The 15,305-nt window shown below is 36.9% G+C and overlaps 1 protein-coding gene across 1 annotated transcript in view; it reads right to left on the bottom strand.

The window, feature by feature from the left end:
* Nucleotides 1-15,305, bottom strand: part of atm (ATM serine/threonine kinase) — a 117,069-nt gene that overhangs the window by 41,075 nt on the left and 60,689 nt on the right. Inside the window, exons 34-42 of the mRNA XM_052110090.1 lie at nucleotides 14,971-15,142; nucleotides 12,587-12,728; nucleotides 12,296-12,472; nucleotides 11,222-11,399; nucleotides 10,074-10,182; nucleotides 5,661-5,819; nucleotides 3,208-3,316; nucleotides 3,031-3,119; nucleotides 282-384 (exon numbers count right to left, since the gene is read on the bottom strand). Coding sequence (XP_051966050.1) covers nucleotides 282-384; nucleotides 3,031-3,119; nucleotides 3,208-3,316; nucleotides 5,661-5,819; nucleotides 10,074-10,182; nucleotides 11,222-11,399; nucleotides 12,296-12,472; nucleotides 12,587-12,728; nucleotides 14,971-15,142 — 1,238 coding nt within the window. The remainder of the gene's footprint in view (nucleotides 1-281; nucleotides 385-3,030; nucleotides 3,120-3,207; nucleotides 3,317-5,660; nucleotides 5,820-10,073; nucleotides 10,183-11,221; nucleotides 11,400-12,295; nucleotides 12,473-12,586; nucleotides 12,729-14,970; nucleotides 15,143-15,305) is intronic.

Below are 15,305 nucleotides of genomic sequence, written 5' to 3'. Positions count from 1 at the left end.
TCTATGTCCCTCCTATAAAGTGTTAGCTTGTTCTCCTAGATGGCAGCAAGTACCCTGATATACTTCCCTCTATCACAACACAGATCCGAAATGCAGGTGACGCTCTAACACAGCTGAGTAATCACCATGTGCTTGTTTTTAGGCTGCACACTCTAAGATTTTAAGTGGTACAACATATGACAATTTATGTTTCCAAAGGCTTTTAAATTTTAAACAAACTTCTGGATACAGTGGGTCCAGAGAGTGATGCAGAGCTGATGAGGTTAACAGGCCAAATGTACCTCCACTATGCCGATCTGTCGTGTGACCTCTGGGAGGTTGGAGTGAAGATCATATGAAACCAAAGCCTTTTCCCACATGGCCTCATGCTCATACGTTCGAATCCTGGAGACCACCAAACAAAAACAAAACAACCAAAAAAAAATCACCAAATCTGCATTTTGACCAATATAAATCTACTTGGTAATAATCAACAAGAAATGGCATTTGCAGACCATTTTTGGTCCATAATGTGCCATTTTTCTGACTAAAACAGGACATTGGATCTTGATTTTCCACATTTGAAAAAAACAAAATGGTACTTTGTAACCAAATCGATACTAAAATAAAAAAAGATGCAACAATATAAGTGTTTCTGCAATACAGGGTAGTACAGGGAAACGATTATGGAGCCAGATTTCTGCAAAAGTAAACTAACAAATAAACTGTTTTGCAAAAAAAACACAATCCGCTTCGCAAGGAAAACTCGACTCTCAAACAAACAGAAAGGGATTTGCAAATACAAAAGGGCCATTTGAGAGAAAATGAAGAGTAGTTGTCCTGTAGCACTGGCTTAACAAACAAATGCGCTGTGTTTTACGAATATATAAAATGTGTTTCATTTGAGCCTATATCATATTTCACAAACAAATACAATCTATACTGTGTGCCCAATTATTAGGCAAGTGAGTATTCTGATCTTATCATTATTTACAAGCACATTTTCCAACTCCAAACCATATAAACTTGAATGCTTATTGGAATAAATCATATTCAGGTGGTATGTATTTGAGTAATGAGGGAGGGTTTGGCGAAAGTGACTAACACCTTATAACAAGGGGTGCATAATTATTAGGCAGCTTCATTACCTCAGGTAAAATGGGCCAAAAAAGTGATTTAACTGACACTGAAAAGTCAAATATTGTAAAATGCCTTTCAGACGGCTGCAACACTCTTGAAATAGCTAAACTATGTAATTCTTCTCAAGTCTTTTGCAGTTAATTTGCGCCTTTTCTTCTCCATGTGTTTTTTGCACCCCAGTTGACTATTCGCAATAAAATGTTCGATTGTCCGGTGGTCACGCCTCAATAGTTTAGCTATTTCAATATGAACCTGGACTGAAACTCAACTCTCAAACCTACTGCCAGTTTCTGGAAAGTACTTTCTTCAAGCAGTGGTACAGGAAGAAGTCCTCAGCATTCAAGAAGGTCATGATCTTTATGCAGGACAATGCTCCATCACATGCATCCAAGTACTCCACTGTTGGCTAGCCAGCAAGGGCCTCAAAGATGCCCAAATAATGACTTGGCCCCCTTCCTCACCCGACATAATCCTAATGAGAATTTGTGAGCCCTCCTCAAAAGTGAGATTTACAGTGAGGGAAGACAATACACCTCTCTGAACAGCATTTGGGGGGCTGTGGTTGCTGCTTCAGCAAAAGCTGATCGTGAACAGATCATGAAACTGACAGACTCCATGGACGGAAGGCTCATGGCAGTTATTGAAAAGAAGGGTGGCTATATTGGTCCTGAATATTTTTGAAAGGCCAAAAATATTATTTAATTGGATTTTGTGTTGCTTATTTATTGCACCTACTCTAAAAATTTAGAATAAACAATTGAGTTGGGAGAAATTCAAAAGTCCTGATTTTCTCACAAATGCATCAATGATTTTCTCACATTTGGGCAGAGCCACGCCCGCTTTAAAAATAGTAGATGGCGCAGTGCTGCCACATACTTTCACTCAGTTGTGTCGTTACTACATATTAAATGGTTAAAAACAACTTATTTTCTAGTAAAAATTAGATCCTTACATTTTTTTAACCAACGTCTTTGGAAGTGTGAAACTACCATCAAAAACACAGAACCAGAATAGTCTTCACGTCAAAATATGTTTGATTCAAAATAAAAGCTTGACGTGTGAAATTTGAGAAATTATGACTAAATATATTACTAATGTTTAGTAAAAATGTATTTTATCATTATTATGTTTAAGCAAGAGTGCTGTTGTACTGAATACATGTTTTCATCAATGCTTTATTTTAAAATGGTTTCATTTATTGTGTTCTGTTGTGCAGCACTTGACAAAACAATAAGAACAATGTTGCATGATACATTACGATGTGAAGATCTGATTTACTATTACACTTGTGTAAAAATGCAATGGTGTGTTAAAAAGCAATTGTTTTATTTTAATTTCATTAAAGTTTTATTGACAAAATTTTGATAATGAAACTGAATTAAACCAACATAAAATTCTGAAAAAATTTGAAAACGTGGAATTTGGGAAATATAAAATAGAGTTTCGAAATAAAACATTTCATTGGGTCCTACTTAAAAAAAAAAAAAAAAAACTTGCAATGTGATGTTCACTTAATTGTGACACACTTAAAGGAAATGTGTTTTGGTTGAATTTATTATTTACATTGAAATTAAAATTTAGGCTAAAGAAGTGTGTTCAATAGCATAATACCTATTTTTTTCTGTGGTATTGAAATTGGTATCGAGAACCATTCAAATTGTACTGTTTTCGGTACAGACAACTGTAGAAATTTTGGTATTGTGACAACCCTAGTCTGCATGTGTGGAGTCACCTAGGCCACGAGAAACGCAGAAACCATTTATTTAGAAAGTAAATAGGATACATTTAGTTTTCATGTTGACTTTGAATCCTGTTATGCATGTACATTCATAGTTACACTCTTTATAATTGAAGCAATCTCTGCAGCAACAGCTGGATTTATTACAACATGATTATGATGAAAAGTCTCACCTAGTCAGAGGATTGATTAACTTCCCCCCTCCACATCCATACAGGCTGTCAGGTTCTCCAATGCACCTGTACACTTCAATCAGAAGATCCTAAAGCAGACACATCAAACTAGGTCTTGTGGCAAAACAGGTCATATTAAATATCCCAGTATAATACTGCATGATGTCCACTCCCCACCTGTAAACTGATGCCAGAGTCCTCTAAACTCTTGTCATTCACACTGCTGATGGACAGCGTCTGACTACTCTCTTCAAACGTGATCCGCCTTGACACTCGAGACTGTGACCTGACACAATCACACAGCACTGATTCAAACAGCTATTTAAAAAAGTTATAAAAATGTAAATAAAGAGTATGGAAAAGTTAGACTATAATAAGCTTACATTTTAAATTGGATACACAATTAAGGAATAGTTTACACAAAATATCTGTCATAATTTACTCACCATCACGTCGTTCCAAACCTGTATGACTTATTTCTTAAGGCGGAACACAAAAGATGTTCAAATAAATATTTTGCTATCATAAAAGTAGCTCACGCAACTTATGCGTCATATTCCAAGTCTTCTAAAGGCTTCTAAATGATGAGAAACAACTCGAAAGTAATTTTTCTCACGTATTTGGATTAACTTAAATATGGCATTTGATTTAAAAATTCTAATTTATTTGGCATTCCTTTGTATCTTGTTTAAAGGCAAGGCTGGTCAATATAGCTATATTTATAACTAAAATAAAAAATAATATTTTAAAATATTTATGAATTTCCCCAGAAATTACTTTTTTTTTTTCAACCATAGAGGAATCATCGTTTTACCATTGAAGCCAAGAAGATTCAAAATGTTTAATGTTGAGAACAAAAGAAATAAAATAATGCAAAAAACGAATTTAAATGATCCAGGCAGTAATAATTAGGTAATATCACATGAGCAAGAGTGCGATATGGCCCTTTTTAAGCACTGCTGTGATTCGGCCGCAGGTAATCACAGCAGTGCTGATTTAGGGCCATATAGCTTGATTGTGAGTGTGATATTGCTTATATACAACAGTTCAATTAACAAGTCAATTTTTTAAAATTAGGAAAAACTGAGTACGGTCATAAAAACGCATTTGTGCATGGAACTACTTTATTACGTGACGGATCAGAATCTGCCGTTGCTGATTCAAACCAAATGATGCATCCAAGTCTCCGTTAGTAATTCAAAAATGTCACTTCAGAAACAGTATCACGGCTTGTGCTGTTTCTAACAAGTTATTGGATAATAAGTGCGTGTGTGTGCGCGCGCGCGCGTGCGTGTGTGTGTGTGTATGAATGAGGGAGAGACAGTGAGAGTGAGAGAGAAAGAGAGAGATATGCAGCGTGTGTGATCACCTGTTGCCACTCCCAAGCAGAGATGCTGTCAGCTTTCCGAAGATAAGCTTTCTCAGTGGAAAAATAGCGTCCAAGCGGAGGTATTCCTTTCTATTTCACGATAGCCTGTGTGCAAGTGTCGATCACTATAGAAACCGCAATGTCCTCTGACATTTTAAACAGCACCCATTTTGTAATTAATCAGTCTGTTGTGTCTCTCAGCTGTGATGAGCTGTAATGCTGAAGTTGTTTGTTTAAAGCCGTTTAAAGCTATTTCCTAGCTTTAATAGTCGTAATACAAGTGATCACAAAGAGCTGTTGTATGAAATGGCTTACGCCGATTCACTTCACATCACACTCAATAATTATATTTTGCCACCACCTGCTGGCTAACATATGTAATGGCAAAAAACAGTAGCTCTTAACACATCTCCACTACTTTAACACTTAAGCTTAGAACTGCACGAACACAAGCGAAATGATACACACAGTGAAGCGTCCGAGTGCTGATGGTCTGAGACCATCAGTGCTCGTAGAACGTCTCTCGTCCAATCAGATTGCAGGACCGGAACTAACTGTTGTATACACAGCAATATACTGTATATTAGGGCTGGATCCTGACACAAATTTCCTGATTCATTCTGATTCTGATTCACAAGCTCTCGATTCGATAACATTTTTATTAGATATAATTTCATATGGGTATGTTTCAGTTAAAATGTCCCTTTTACTTAAATACGAAATAATTTTTTTCCCAGCTAATTATGTTAATTATACAGGAGACCTTCTAACTAGGTATATTATGAAAATATAAATTTTACTAGTTATAGTAGCATATATATATATATATATATATATATATATATATATATATATATATATATATATATATATATATATATATATATATAGTATACAGCATTTTGGCTTTTTAAAAATTAACTGATTCACATCAAGCTAAGAGAGAATTGCTAAAACAACACAGGTTCTCACGTACGTACACAAGCCACTGTGAACAAGCATTCATAGCACTTATGAAAGGACGTCAAGATTTTCAATGGAAAATTACTTCAATTTCAGTTTTTTTCTCACCAAAACCTATTGTTTGCCTTTAGGAGACTTGGAAAATGGTGACCCTTTAAAGTTTGCCACGATCCATGACCATTGAATAGAAAAGAAGGACCAAAAGATTCATTAAAGCATTTTCTTTAGTGTTCAGCACTATAAGAAAGTCAACTATTCCTCTAAATAACCTTAGAATTAAGCAGTCTTGCTGCGATACCTTTTGCTCTGCTCCATAACAGATCTGATCTTGTCCACGTAGATCTCTGAGTACAGAAGAGCGGTGAAATGAGCAGAACACAGCTGAGCGGCTCCGGCCACCTCCAGATAATTCAGATCCAACCAGAAGTTTGAATCACACACTGTCCCATATTCTTTACTGAAAAGAAGAAGAAAAAAAATGTCATTCTCATGTATAGGTAGAAGGAGATGGTAATAACATGATGATAATACCACAGTATTCCTTGATGTACCATATACATTGCAAGATAAGTGAATACAGTAATCATACATATAGGGTTGGGGAGTAACTAAATACATGTAACGGGATTATGTATTTAAAATACAAAATATAAGTAACTATATTCCACTACAGTTACAAATTAAATCATTGGTATTTAGAAATAGTTTACATTGTAAACTACTATAGTTACATTGAAAATGTATTTTGATTACTGAAGGGATTACTTTGCATTTTATTGTCATTTGTTTCATTTAATATTTAGTCCTTTCAGATGGAAAATATTTATACATATAAATGATGTGATCCAAAGTGCATTTGAACAGCGGTGAAACACTTTCTTATGATGTGTCACATTCATACGAGCAGACAGAAAAGTACGTTTGAAGTAAGTTTAGAGCACAAGAAATAGAAATAAAACTTGTGTAAATTGTCAGTTTTATGCTAAGCTAAAAAGCTATTTCTAGCCATTTTACATGCACATGTTACCAGACACGATCATATTTTGTTTTATCAACAAAATTAACATTGGTTCATAATTTATTTTTTTCTAGTAAGACCTTTGATATAAGGGCAAAAATCATATACTTGATAATAATGTGTATTGTTTTCCAGTAAAAATATTAAAAAAAACCTTAAAACAATATCAATTAGATTTATCTTGTTTTAGAAACAACACTGAATAAGATATTTATGTTTTTCAGAGAATATATTTTTAATGCGTATTTTGTCTTCCTGTACTGGCAGAGTTTTTAGTCAAAACAAGTGAAAAAAATCAACCAGTGCTGAAGAAGTAATCCAAAGTATTTAGATTACATTACTGAACTTGAGTAATCTAACGGAATACATTACAAATGACATTTTACAACATGTATTCTGTAATCTGTAGTGGAATTAAATTCAAAAGTAACCCTCCCAACCCTGAGTGTGTATATACTGTATATATATATATATATACACACACACATTTTTAATTGAGATTAATGTAATAATTGTTCATAGTTAATCGCAATTAATTAGATTTTAAAAGTGCTAAAAATGTGACTTATTATATACTGTATTTATTTCCTGTCAAAATGCATTTATTTCCTTCTTTGGAAAGAACAATGCAATAGAACAAAACAATATGTATCAATAATGTTTTATTAACATTTTCCAAACTACAAAGACAGTAATTCACAAAAATAACACCAATTCAAGCAACATTAAACATTTACCAAAGTCTAAGTGGGATGTTGACTGATTGATAGATCTACTATTCATTGCAATGCGCATTAAATCCCTTAAACCCTCATACTCCACAATATTTGTCTTCATTAGGCTGTCTTTTTACTTTGGATAAAGAATGTACATGATTTGTTTCAGGGGAGCAAGGGCCCTGAAGCAAACGTCAACAGACCCTGCATGGGAGAACAAGCTGCGCAGCAGGCTTATAAGAATTGACATGCATGAGGTCAAATTCTGACTTTCAAAAGACTCAAAGAACTAAACTTTTGTCACAAGTCCCATGAGCATTTGTTTTATAAGAGGTCCTTTCTCCAACACAAACTCACTGTTGTGTTTGTTTGTAGTGTGTATAGTGTAATGTCCCCTCTGGACACATCACAAGCATTCCGCTCTCTAACCAGTGTTCAGAGCTCACACGGAGCTGAATTAAATAGCAAAATCTAATATCAAAACAGTACATGCCTTAATCCCGTTAGAAAAAACACGTAATGCATTTTAAATTAATCGCATGTGATAATGTCGACAGCACTAATATATATATATATATATATATATATATATATATATATATATATATATATAGTATAAGTATATTAATACATTTTACGATGTAAACTTTTATTTAAAGGCTCTCTGGAATACTCAATTCTTTTTGGTCAATGGCGCCATCTAGTGGCCTGATATTTCTCAGTGACAACCGCAAATTCACGTATCAGACCGCTCATCTGGGTATTACGAGCCATCTTTACTTCATTTTGGATCTCTGTGTGATCTCTACAAGTAAACTAATAAAATAATTTAAACTCAAATCAATGTTATTTATGCATTTATTAATTTATTTGGCAAGTATAGGATTCCCACTAGTCCTGGAAATTAGGGATGGGCACGAGTACTCGAGGACTCAGGTACTCGGACGTGGCAGCAATGATCGATCATGAAAACGATGATTGATAGTGATCAAGCATGATGTGACTTTTTCGGAATTAATTTGAAATCCAGTGACAATTACCTACAAACGTGTCAATGAGTGAGCTTATTTTTAATTTTGAGATTGATTACGTTATGACTTTGAAGGGTACATTGATTATCAGAGACTTCTACGGCAAATAAACCGATATCATACAACGCTATCGTTACAATAATCATAACAAAGAGTGTAATTAACCGTGTTTTGAACACCTGTCTCTGCAAAGCGTTTGCTAAACACGATTTATAATCATTTAAATGTAAGAACTTTGACTCATTAATGAATATTATTATATAAAAGTGAATGATTATCACTGACAAAACCTCCCTGCCCTGCGTGACGTAACACACACCTGCATCTCGACGAAATGAATGAAGATTTTCCCTCGAGTTTCCAAGTTAGATATCTGATATAAAGTGTCATTCCGTTAAACTTTCCTCAGTTGAAAGGTGGAAATTCAGACTCTCCGACATGAATGGAACGTTTCATAAATCACAGCAACAACAATACAGAGCATTGTGTCATTCCTCACAAGAGCACACATTTGGGGACACACACACACACACACACACTTACACACCAGGCGCGTGTGGCAGTTAACAGCAGGCGAGTGTTTCAAACAGCTAGACAGAGCGCAGTTAAATGGAACACAATGCAGCGTCTTCAAAACTGAACTTCAACTTAACACGCATATTAAACGCAATGGTTATGGCATCTCCTGTTATTTGTAAAGAGACGGTTCAGACAGTCACTGGCATGCACTTACTAAGATAACCTGAAGGAAGAACAGACAGATACACGTTGTGCACATTCTTTCAGAGTTGGGCAGCGAATCTTCACATAATGACAAAATATGATGCATTATATTTTGACTATGCAATCTTTTGTACATTTTTTAACAGATTATTTTATAACAGCCTATAATAATGAATAGACAGTACACTGGAACAACAAGACACAATGCAGCAGCCATAGACATTTGTCAGACATGTTATTACATATACAGTTATGAACATGTAATTGCCTCTTGAGTACTCGATGACAAAATTACCAAAATGCCAATCTCTACTGGAAACCCTGGGAATTTGTTTTTATGAGCATGCTTTGGGTGTGTGCATGTGTGAAGTAGATGACAGAGAAGAGCGCTCTGATGCATGCAGCATATACAGACTATATTAAATTAATAGCAATCACACTGGGTCATGCAGCAAACTGCTTAATCTGGTGGTGAGAAACTAAATATTTTTTTACATTTTATTATATTTTATTATATATACAATTAATTTGTAAAATACAGCATTTTACAACAAAATTCAAAATGGCCGACTTTCAATAAGGACGACAGGATCACTGGGTATCGTTTGGCTCTGTATGCCACAAGAAATTTATAGAGACCAGACTGATGACTTAAGCCAAACTACTCAGAAGTTAAAAGCAAAAATAGCTTATAAGAAATCATTTCATATTTCTTGAGTTTAAGGTAATGCTGCACCAAAAATGCTTGAGTACCCTCAGGGCATGATAGCAAGCTTAATTGTTTTTTTTTGTTTATTTTATTCAAAATAGAGGAAATCTAGTCAGCCAGATCATAACCATGGTGTCCATTCCAATCGGCATAAGACAAGGAATCAGAGGGAAAAGAAAATAGTTTCTAGCCCTTACAATTCAAAAGTTAAAAGTACGAACATAAGTGTAAATTTGAACCGTTTATGGCACAAGAGGGTTTGAGTTAGAGACTTCAAATTGGCCACCGGGAATGTTCAGACTTTCCCCTACCAGTGTACCAAATTTCAAACTTTATTACAATACCGTTGTATGGGCTGCCATAGACTCCCAGTCAGAAATGTAATTAGTCAGTCTTGCCATTACATTTGTAGATGTTTTAAATAAGAATGATTTTGATATAATAAACACTGTGGCAATAGGATAAATGATACTTTGCCCAGGCAGAATGTGATGAAAATGAAAAGTTGTCCAACCTTCCTGGTTCCACAGGGCGGCTCTGCTGTCTGAGGTAGTCTATGACTGCCAGCATGCTGCGAAGAGAAGGTTTATCTAACAGGTTCTGGATACCAATATCTGCATTCCCTGTTAAAACACACACACACACACACACACAAAATCCTCTTAGAGACAGTACATAATCCTTGCTAAAAGAAATAAAGAATAAGATTAGTTATTCCAAAAAAGGGGCAGATTCACAAAACAGTTGCATCGCTTTTTGCGCGTGGTATTTCAGCGCAGAAACCTGTGTCTTATACACTAACCACACACAATCCAGTTCAGCAGGCACAATTAGTGCCGAAATTGTGCTGTGTCTTGAGTATTTAAATTAAGACACTGTCATTCCTTTCCACGCAAACGCTATCATTATTTATGTAAATTAAGCTCATTTTGGATTGCGTTTTATGAAAACAAATTGCCTGCCACAATTTACCGGAAATTAAATTAGGCGTAAAATTTATTTTATTTACAAGAGATGTTTGTGAAAATCTTCAACCGATCATATTAGCAGTAATTCATCAAATAGTGAATAATGACAAATCTAATTCTAATTTAAAAATAATCCTCGGTTTTCAGCCCTTCGTGTCCAGAATTTTTATTTAAGCGCATAACAAATTTTTACTACCAACACAAATGTGACCTTTGGTGTGAAGGTCTTGCTGTCACCTTGGGATTAAAATTTGCCAAGTAGGTTGAGTTTCTCCAGTTTATGAATATTCCAGATAAGGCATAAAGGTTCTCCTTTGATCCTTGTTGGTTCTTTGACTCAGGCGGAGAGCATAGGGTTGGGAAACATTTACTGAGTAAATGGGCCATTGATCCTGTCCCACACAACGTCATTCAAGTCTACACTTTGGTGGCGTAATGTAACAATTACAGTTGCCTATGTAGTAGTCTGCAATGAAGTCTGTACCAGGGTGGGCTTTGCAAAAGGTCCACAAAAGGGGCAACATGCCACAAAGTGACAACATCTCAAGGACTTAAAGAACAAGCACAATTGAATGCCACAAAACTACAAGTCCACAACAAGTGCACCAATTGGGACAGCGCCATTGAAGGCACAGTCAACAAACACATCCTATAGTGTAGCAAGTCTGGTCTATGCTTTTTCAAGGTTTTGTACCTGAGTCAGAGAGCATGGGTGTGGTAGGACGGCTGGTGGGTGTGGAGGGTCTGCAGCACTGGCTGAAGAAGCTCTGGATGTGTGTAGACAACAGCTGCCTCCAGGAGCCGTCCACATCTCCCAGAAGAATATCATGAACAAACAGTGGTAGCATCCTTTGGCAGAAATCAGTTTTTACCTGCAGCAGTAAAGAGTTGTGGAGTAAGCTTGCAAAATGCAAATTAGCATTTTGGCTTTTGAAACATGCGGCACTTTCCACTATCAGGGTGGATAAATGTCAATGAAAAAAGGTACCTAACCTTCAGAAAATGTAAAATGTCAAGCTCAGCAGGCCAAAATCAAATGGGTTGTTTTTTGTGCTATTGATTTTATAAGAGTTTTTCAATCGTGTGACCAATTATCATGAAGTGTGCTTACAGTGAATGAGGAGCCGGCATCACACATTCACTTTGAAGCGTGCAACACATACAGACAATACATTTACTTCATCAAATAGCAGCTTTTGCAGTTAATAATCACGACTAGGACATATCGTTATTTTAATTTGTGCTCTGAATCTTTCCGCAGACGGTATCATTTTTTGGTATCGGAGCATTTTTATGAGAAAAAGTACATGAGCACAGTATAAGACCCAATACAAGCATCACTAAAAGGACATGAGTCCTTTTATATATGATATGGTTTAGGTGATATTATTGTTCTATTCTTATTGTTTTTATTTATATAATGATTTTATTTCAGATTGTCAAAATTATAACACTTTGATTTCAATTGTTGGATATCATCAAGATGGTGGAGGTGGGACAGGCCAAAATACCAATTTAAGGGATTGAATTTAAAAACTAGTCACTTTTCATTATAGATTAATTTTATGTTATTAATAGTTTATCTAATATATCTAATAATTTTCACAACAAAAACATGGGACTTGTGCCTCTAATACTGCAAAAAATAAAGTAATGGGACACTACAGTGTGTAATGAGCCATGCATTTGCTAATCCACTACGCTGAATTACTAAAATACAACATGTCTGTGGACTGTGTACAGCATGGATAATTTTTTGTTAATGTACCTCACATAAAGGTCTGGTGAGAAGCAGAGTCTCGTTCTGGACCCCTCCACTGTCTAAAAGAGCCATACACAGGTTTTTCAACCAGTCCTTATGTCCACCAGGCTGCACTAACCATAGATCTGGACAGTCCAACCTGTCTCTGGACTCTGAGCTCACCTCCACATTCATGGTGCGCTCCTGTAGAAAAGAGCAGATTAAACCTATAGGGAATTTTTAGAGAAGCACCTTCTCAATGGCACATGTGTTAATAAAGAGGACGCATATATGTGCAGTATATGTGGAAAAACTTGCCCGTTTCTTAGCAGAGCGGAAGGGGTTCAGGTATGCCAGCATTGGGTCCCTTGTACTTTTATACATTTCCCCAAATTCAAGGCCAGACTGAGTGGCCAAGATGTCCTTTAGACACACGCCAGCAGTCTGACGCACCGCAATACTGAAATAAATAGAGAGGCAATTGAAAGATTGAAATTATAAATAGAGAATGTTACATTTTGCTAACACTGATTGGTTAATAAAAATTGTATTCATATGTATGGTAATTAGCTTTGTTTATACGGTAAATGGTAAATGGTCTGCACTTATATAGCGCCTTTTTAACCTTAACGGTATTCAAATCGCTTTACACTGTGACACATTCACCCATTCATACACACATTCATACACCAATGGTGGCAGAGCTGCCATGCAAGGTGCTAGCCTGCCATTGGGAGCAACTTGGGGTTCAGTGTCTTGCACAAGGACACTTCGGCATGTGGAGTCATGTGGGCCGGGATTCGAATCACCAATCCTGCGATTAGTGGCCGACCCACTCTACCAACTGAGCCACAGCCGCCCCTTATAGCATTAAGGATTGGAAGAGATATTTGTTAAGGAAGCTGACCTAAGATTATTCAGTGTGTTTACATACACTAAGTTTTTAAAAACAGCACATTCATAAGAAGTTGGAAGTGGACTGTATGTAATGTATTAGAAGAATAGAAAATGTCTCTGTTATGACTATAATCTTGGTTCCCTTAAAGGAGGAAACGAGAAGCTGCTTCAGTAGCTGATGCTATGGGAACTACTCCAGGAGTGACGATCTCGGAAGCCCTTTAAAATGATTCCAGTCCACTGCCAGATGCCACTTGAGGCTCCACCCATGATGCACGTGTAATCGCAGGCATATAGACCGGAGCACAGCGCCACATCTGGATTTTTTGACTGAAGGGAAGAGAGTGAATCTCTCAATTGTTTGGCAAGCATACGCAGCATCTCATTCCACCATTTCAGGGAACCATGGTCACAGTCATAATGCAGACATTCCATTTCAAGCCGGTCACTTCAATGTCACATCAGTAGCTGACGCTATGGGAATCTTATACCATAATGCTCCGCTACTGCATGACTAACCGAAAAGCTCTGAGAGCTAGGGAGACTGCAAGCAATTCCAGCCGATTTATATGCCAAGTCACTCACGCTCCAAGTGCTGGAGGTAGGGCGACCGTCGGACAAGGCTCCCCAGCATGTGCTGTACATTTGTTTTGTGAAAACTTTGTGTCTGGCCAACTGCCCTTCTGATAGAGAGTAGCCGTTTTCCAAATACCTAGCGCAGTTAGATAGCGGCGTGTCACTAAAAGATTTAAGAAGACGTGTCGCCATAAATAACGAGGCACACTCAAGTTGACCCAGCACTGAAGAGGCCTCATATGTAACAAGACTATTGGGGTGACGGCCAAAGCCCATTTAAAATGTTTCAGAGCAAGGCTCTCCATAGCTTTAAAATAATCAAGCATCGGAGAATAGACTTCGGAGGTTGCATTTGTTGGCCGCATACGTCATCGAAGCTGTCTCATTTCAGAAAAGCGAGTAGGACACTACGAATGCAGCCTTCGAATGCGACCTTCTTTCAGGGGAATTCGGAGGATCCATGAGGTGTATTCTTCGTGGGAAAACACAACCCACAATTCTTTGCTTCAACGGAAATGTCTAAAAAATAAATTTATGCCAATTTGCCTGTAAATATGATGTTCAAACGCAACAAATGTTGATTCCCAAGCTGAAGTACCTCAGTAGATGGGTGCAGACTATATAATATGTATAATTATATAAATATATAATTAATATAAGTATAAGACTAAAAGTACACCTGTAAATCTATTTTCTTTTCTCTTTACATCATTATAACTCTCCAAAAATGTACCTCATACATTCCTTTCCAGAGGGACTTAGTTCCCTTCTCACTCAAAGCTCTCACACTTGTTAAAGAGTGGCGTGATGTCATTGCAACCATGTTAGGTTACATTTGTCCTACGGAGGCCATCTCATTTAAACGAGGCTTGTTTAAAGGAGGATACTTGGTATACTGCAGCCTTCAAATGATGCGTCCTACCTAGCATGCAGCCTTCCAAACGAGACTCAGTGTGTGTTTGTTGGTCAGACGAGCCAACATAGTCACAGAGTCGAGTTTCATCCCCAAGAAGGACTGAGCTCAGTCTCCACTTTCTGGGGAGTTGAAGCGGCAGGGGCACTGAGCTTAACAGAGTGCTGCCCCGAGGAAGCACGCAAGCAAGCCGATTTGCATCACAGAGGCACCTTGCCTCGGCAAGAGGTGCTTGTATGCTTGTGGCTGCTTTTTAAGCTTCTCGGAACTGAGTGTGAAATGATAATATCAGATAAAGGAAGCTGATATGGCTTGCCTATGATGTGTGAGAGCATTGTCCATGCAGTTCAGGATGATGAAGATCCACTGAAGAGGAACATCAAGGAACAAATGAGCTGCTTTAGCATATAGCTGATCCTTCCCATGATGCAATGCAATGGTTGATAAGTTAACAGGACCAAGTTCTCCTAAGCACCTTCCAACAGCCTCTGAACAATGACAAATAAAACCATATATTAACTGATGAGAAACAGCAAAGGTCCGAAACATACTCTACGCAAGTAGGTTAATGCTGATGCTTGAGCTACACAAACTTGATTTCATCCATTGTTGCATTTCAAAATGTGGCGGCATAATTCTTAATGCAACAGA

The sequence above is a fragment of the Xyrauchen texanus genome, chromosome 38 (genome assembly GCF_025860055.1).
Source record: "Xyrauchen texanus isolate HMW12.3.18 chromosome 38, RBS_HiC_50CHRs, whole genome shotgun sequence".
Classification (NCBI taxonomy): domain Eukaryota; kingdom Metazoa; phylum Chordata; class Actinopteri; order Cypriniformes; family Catostomidae; genus Xyrauchen; species Xyrauchen texanus.
This window is presented reverse-complemented; position numbering and strand designations above follow the sequence as displayed.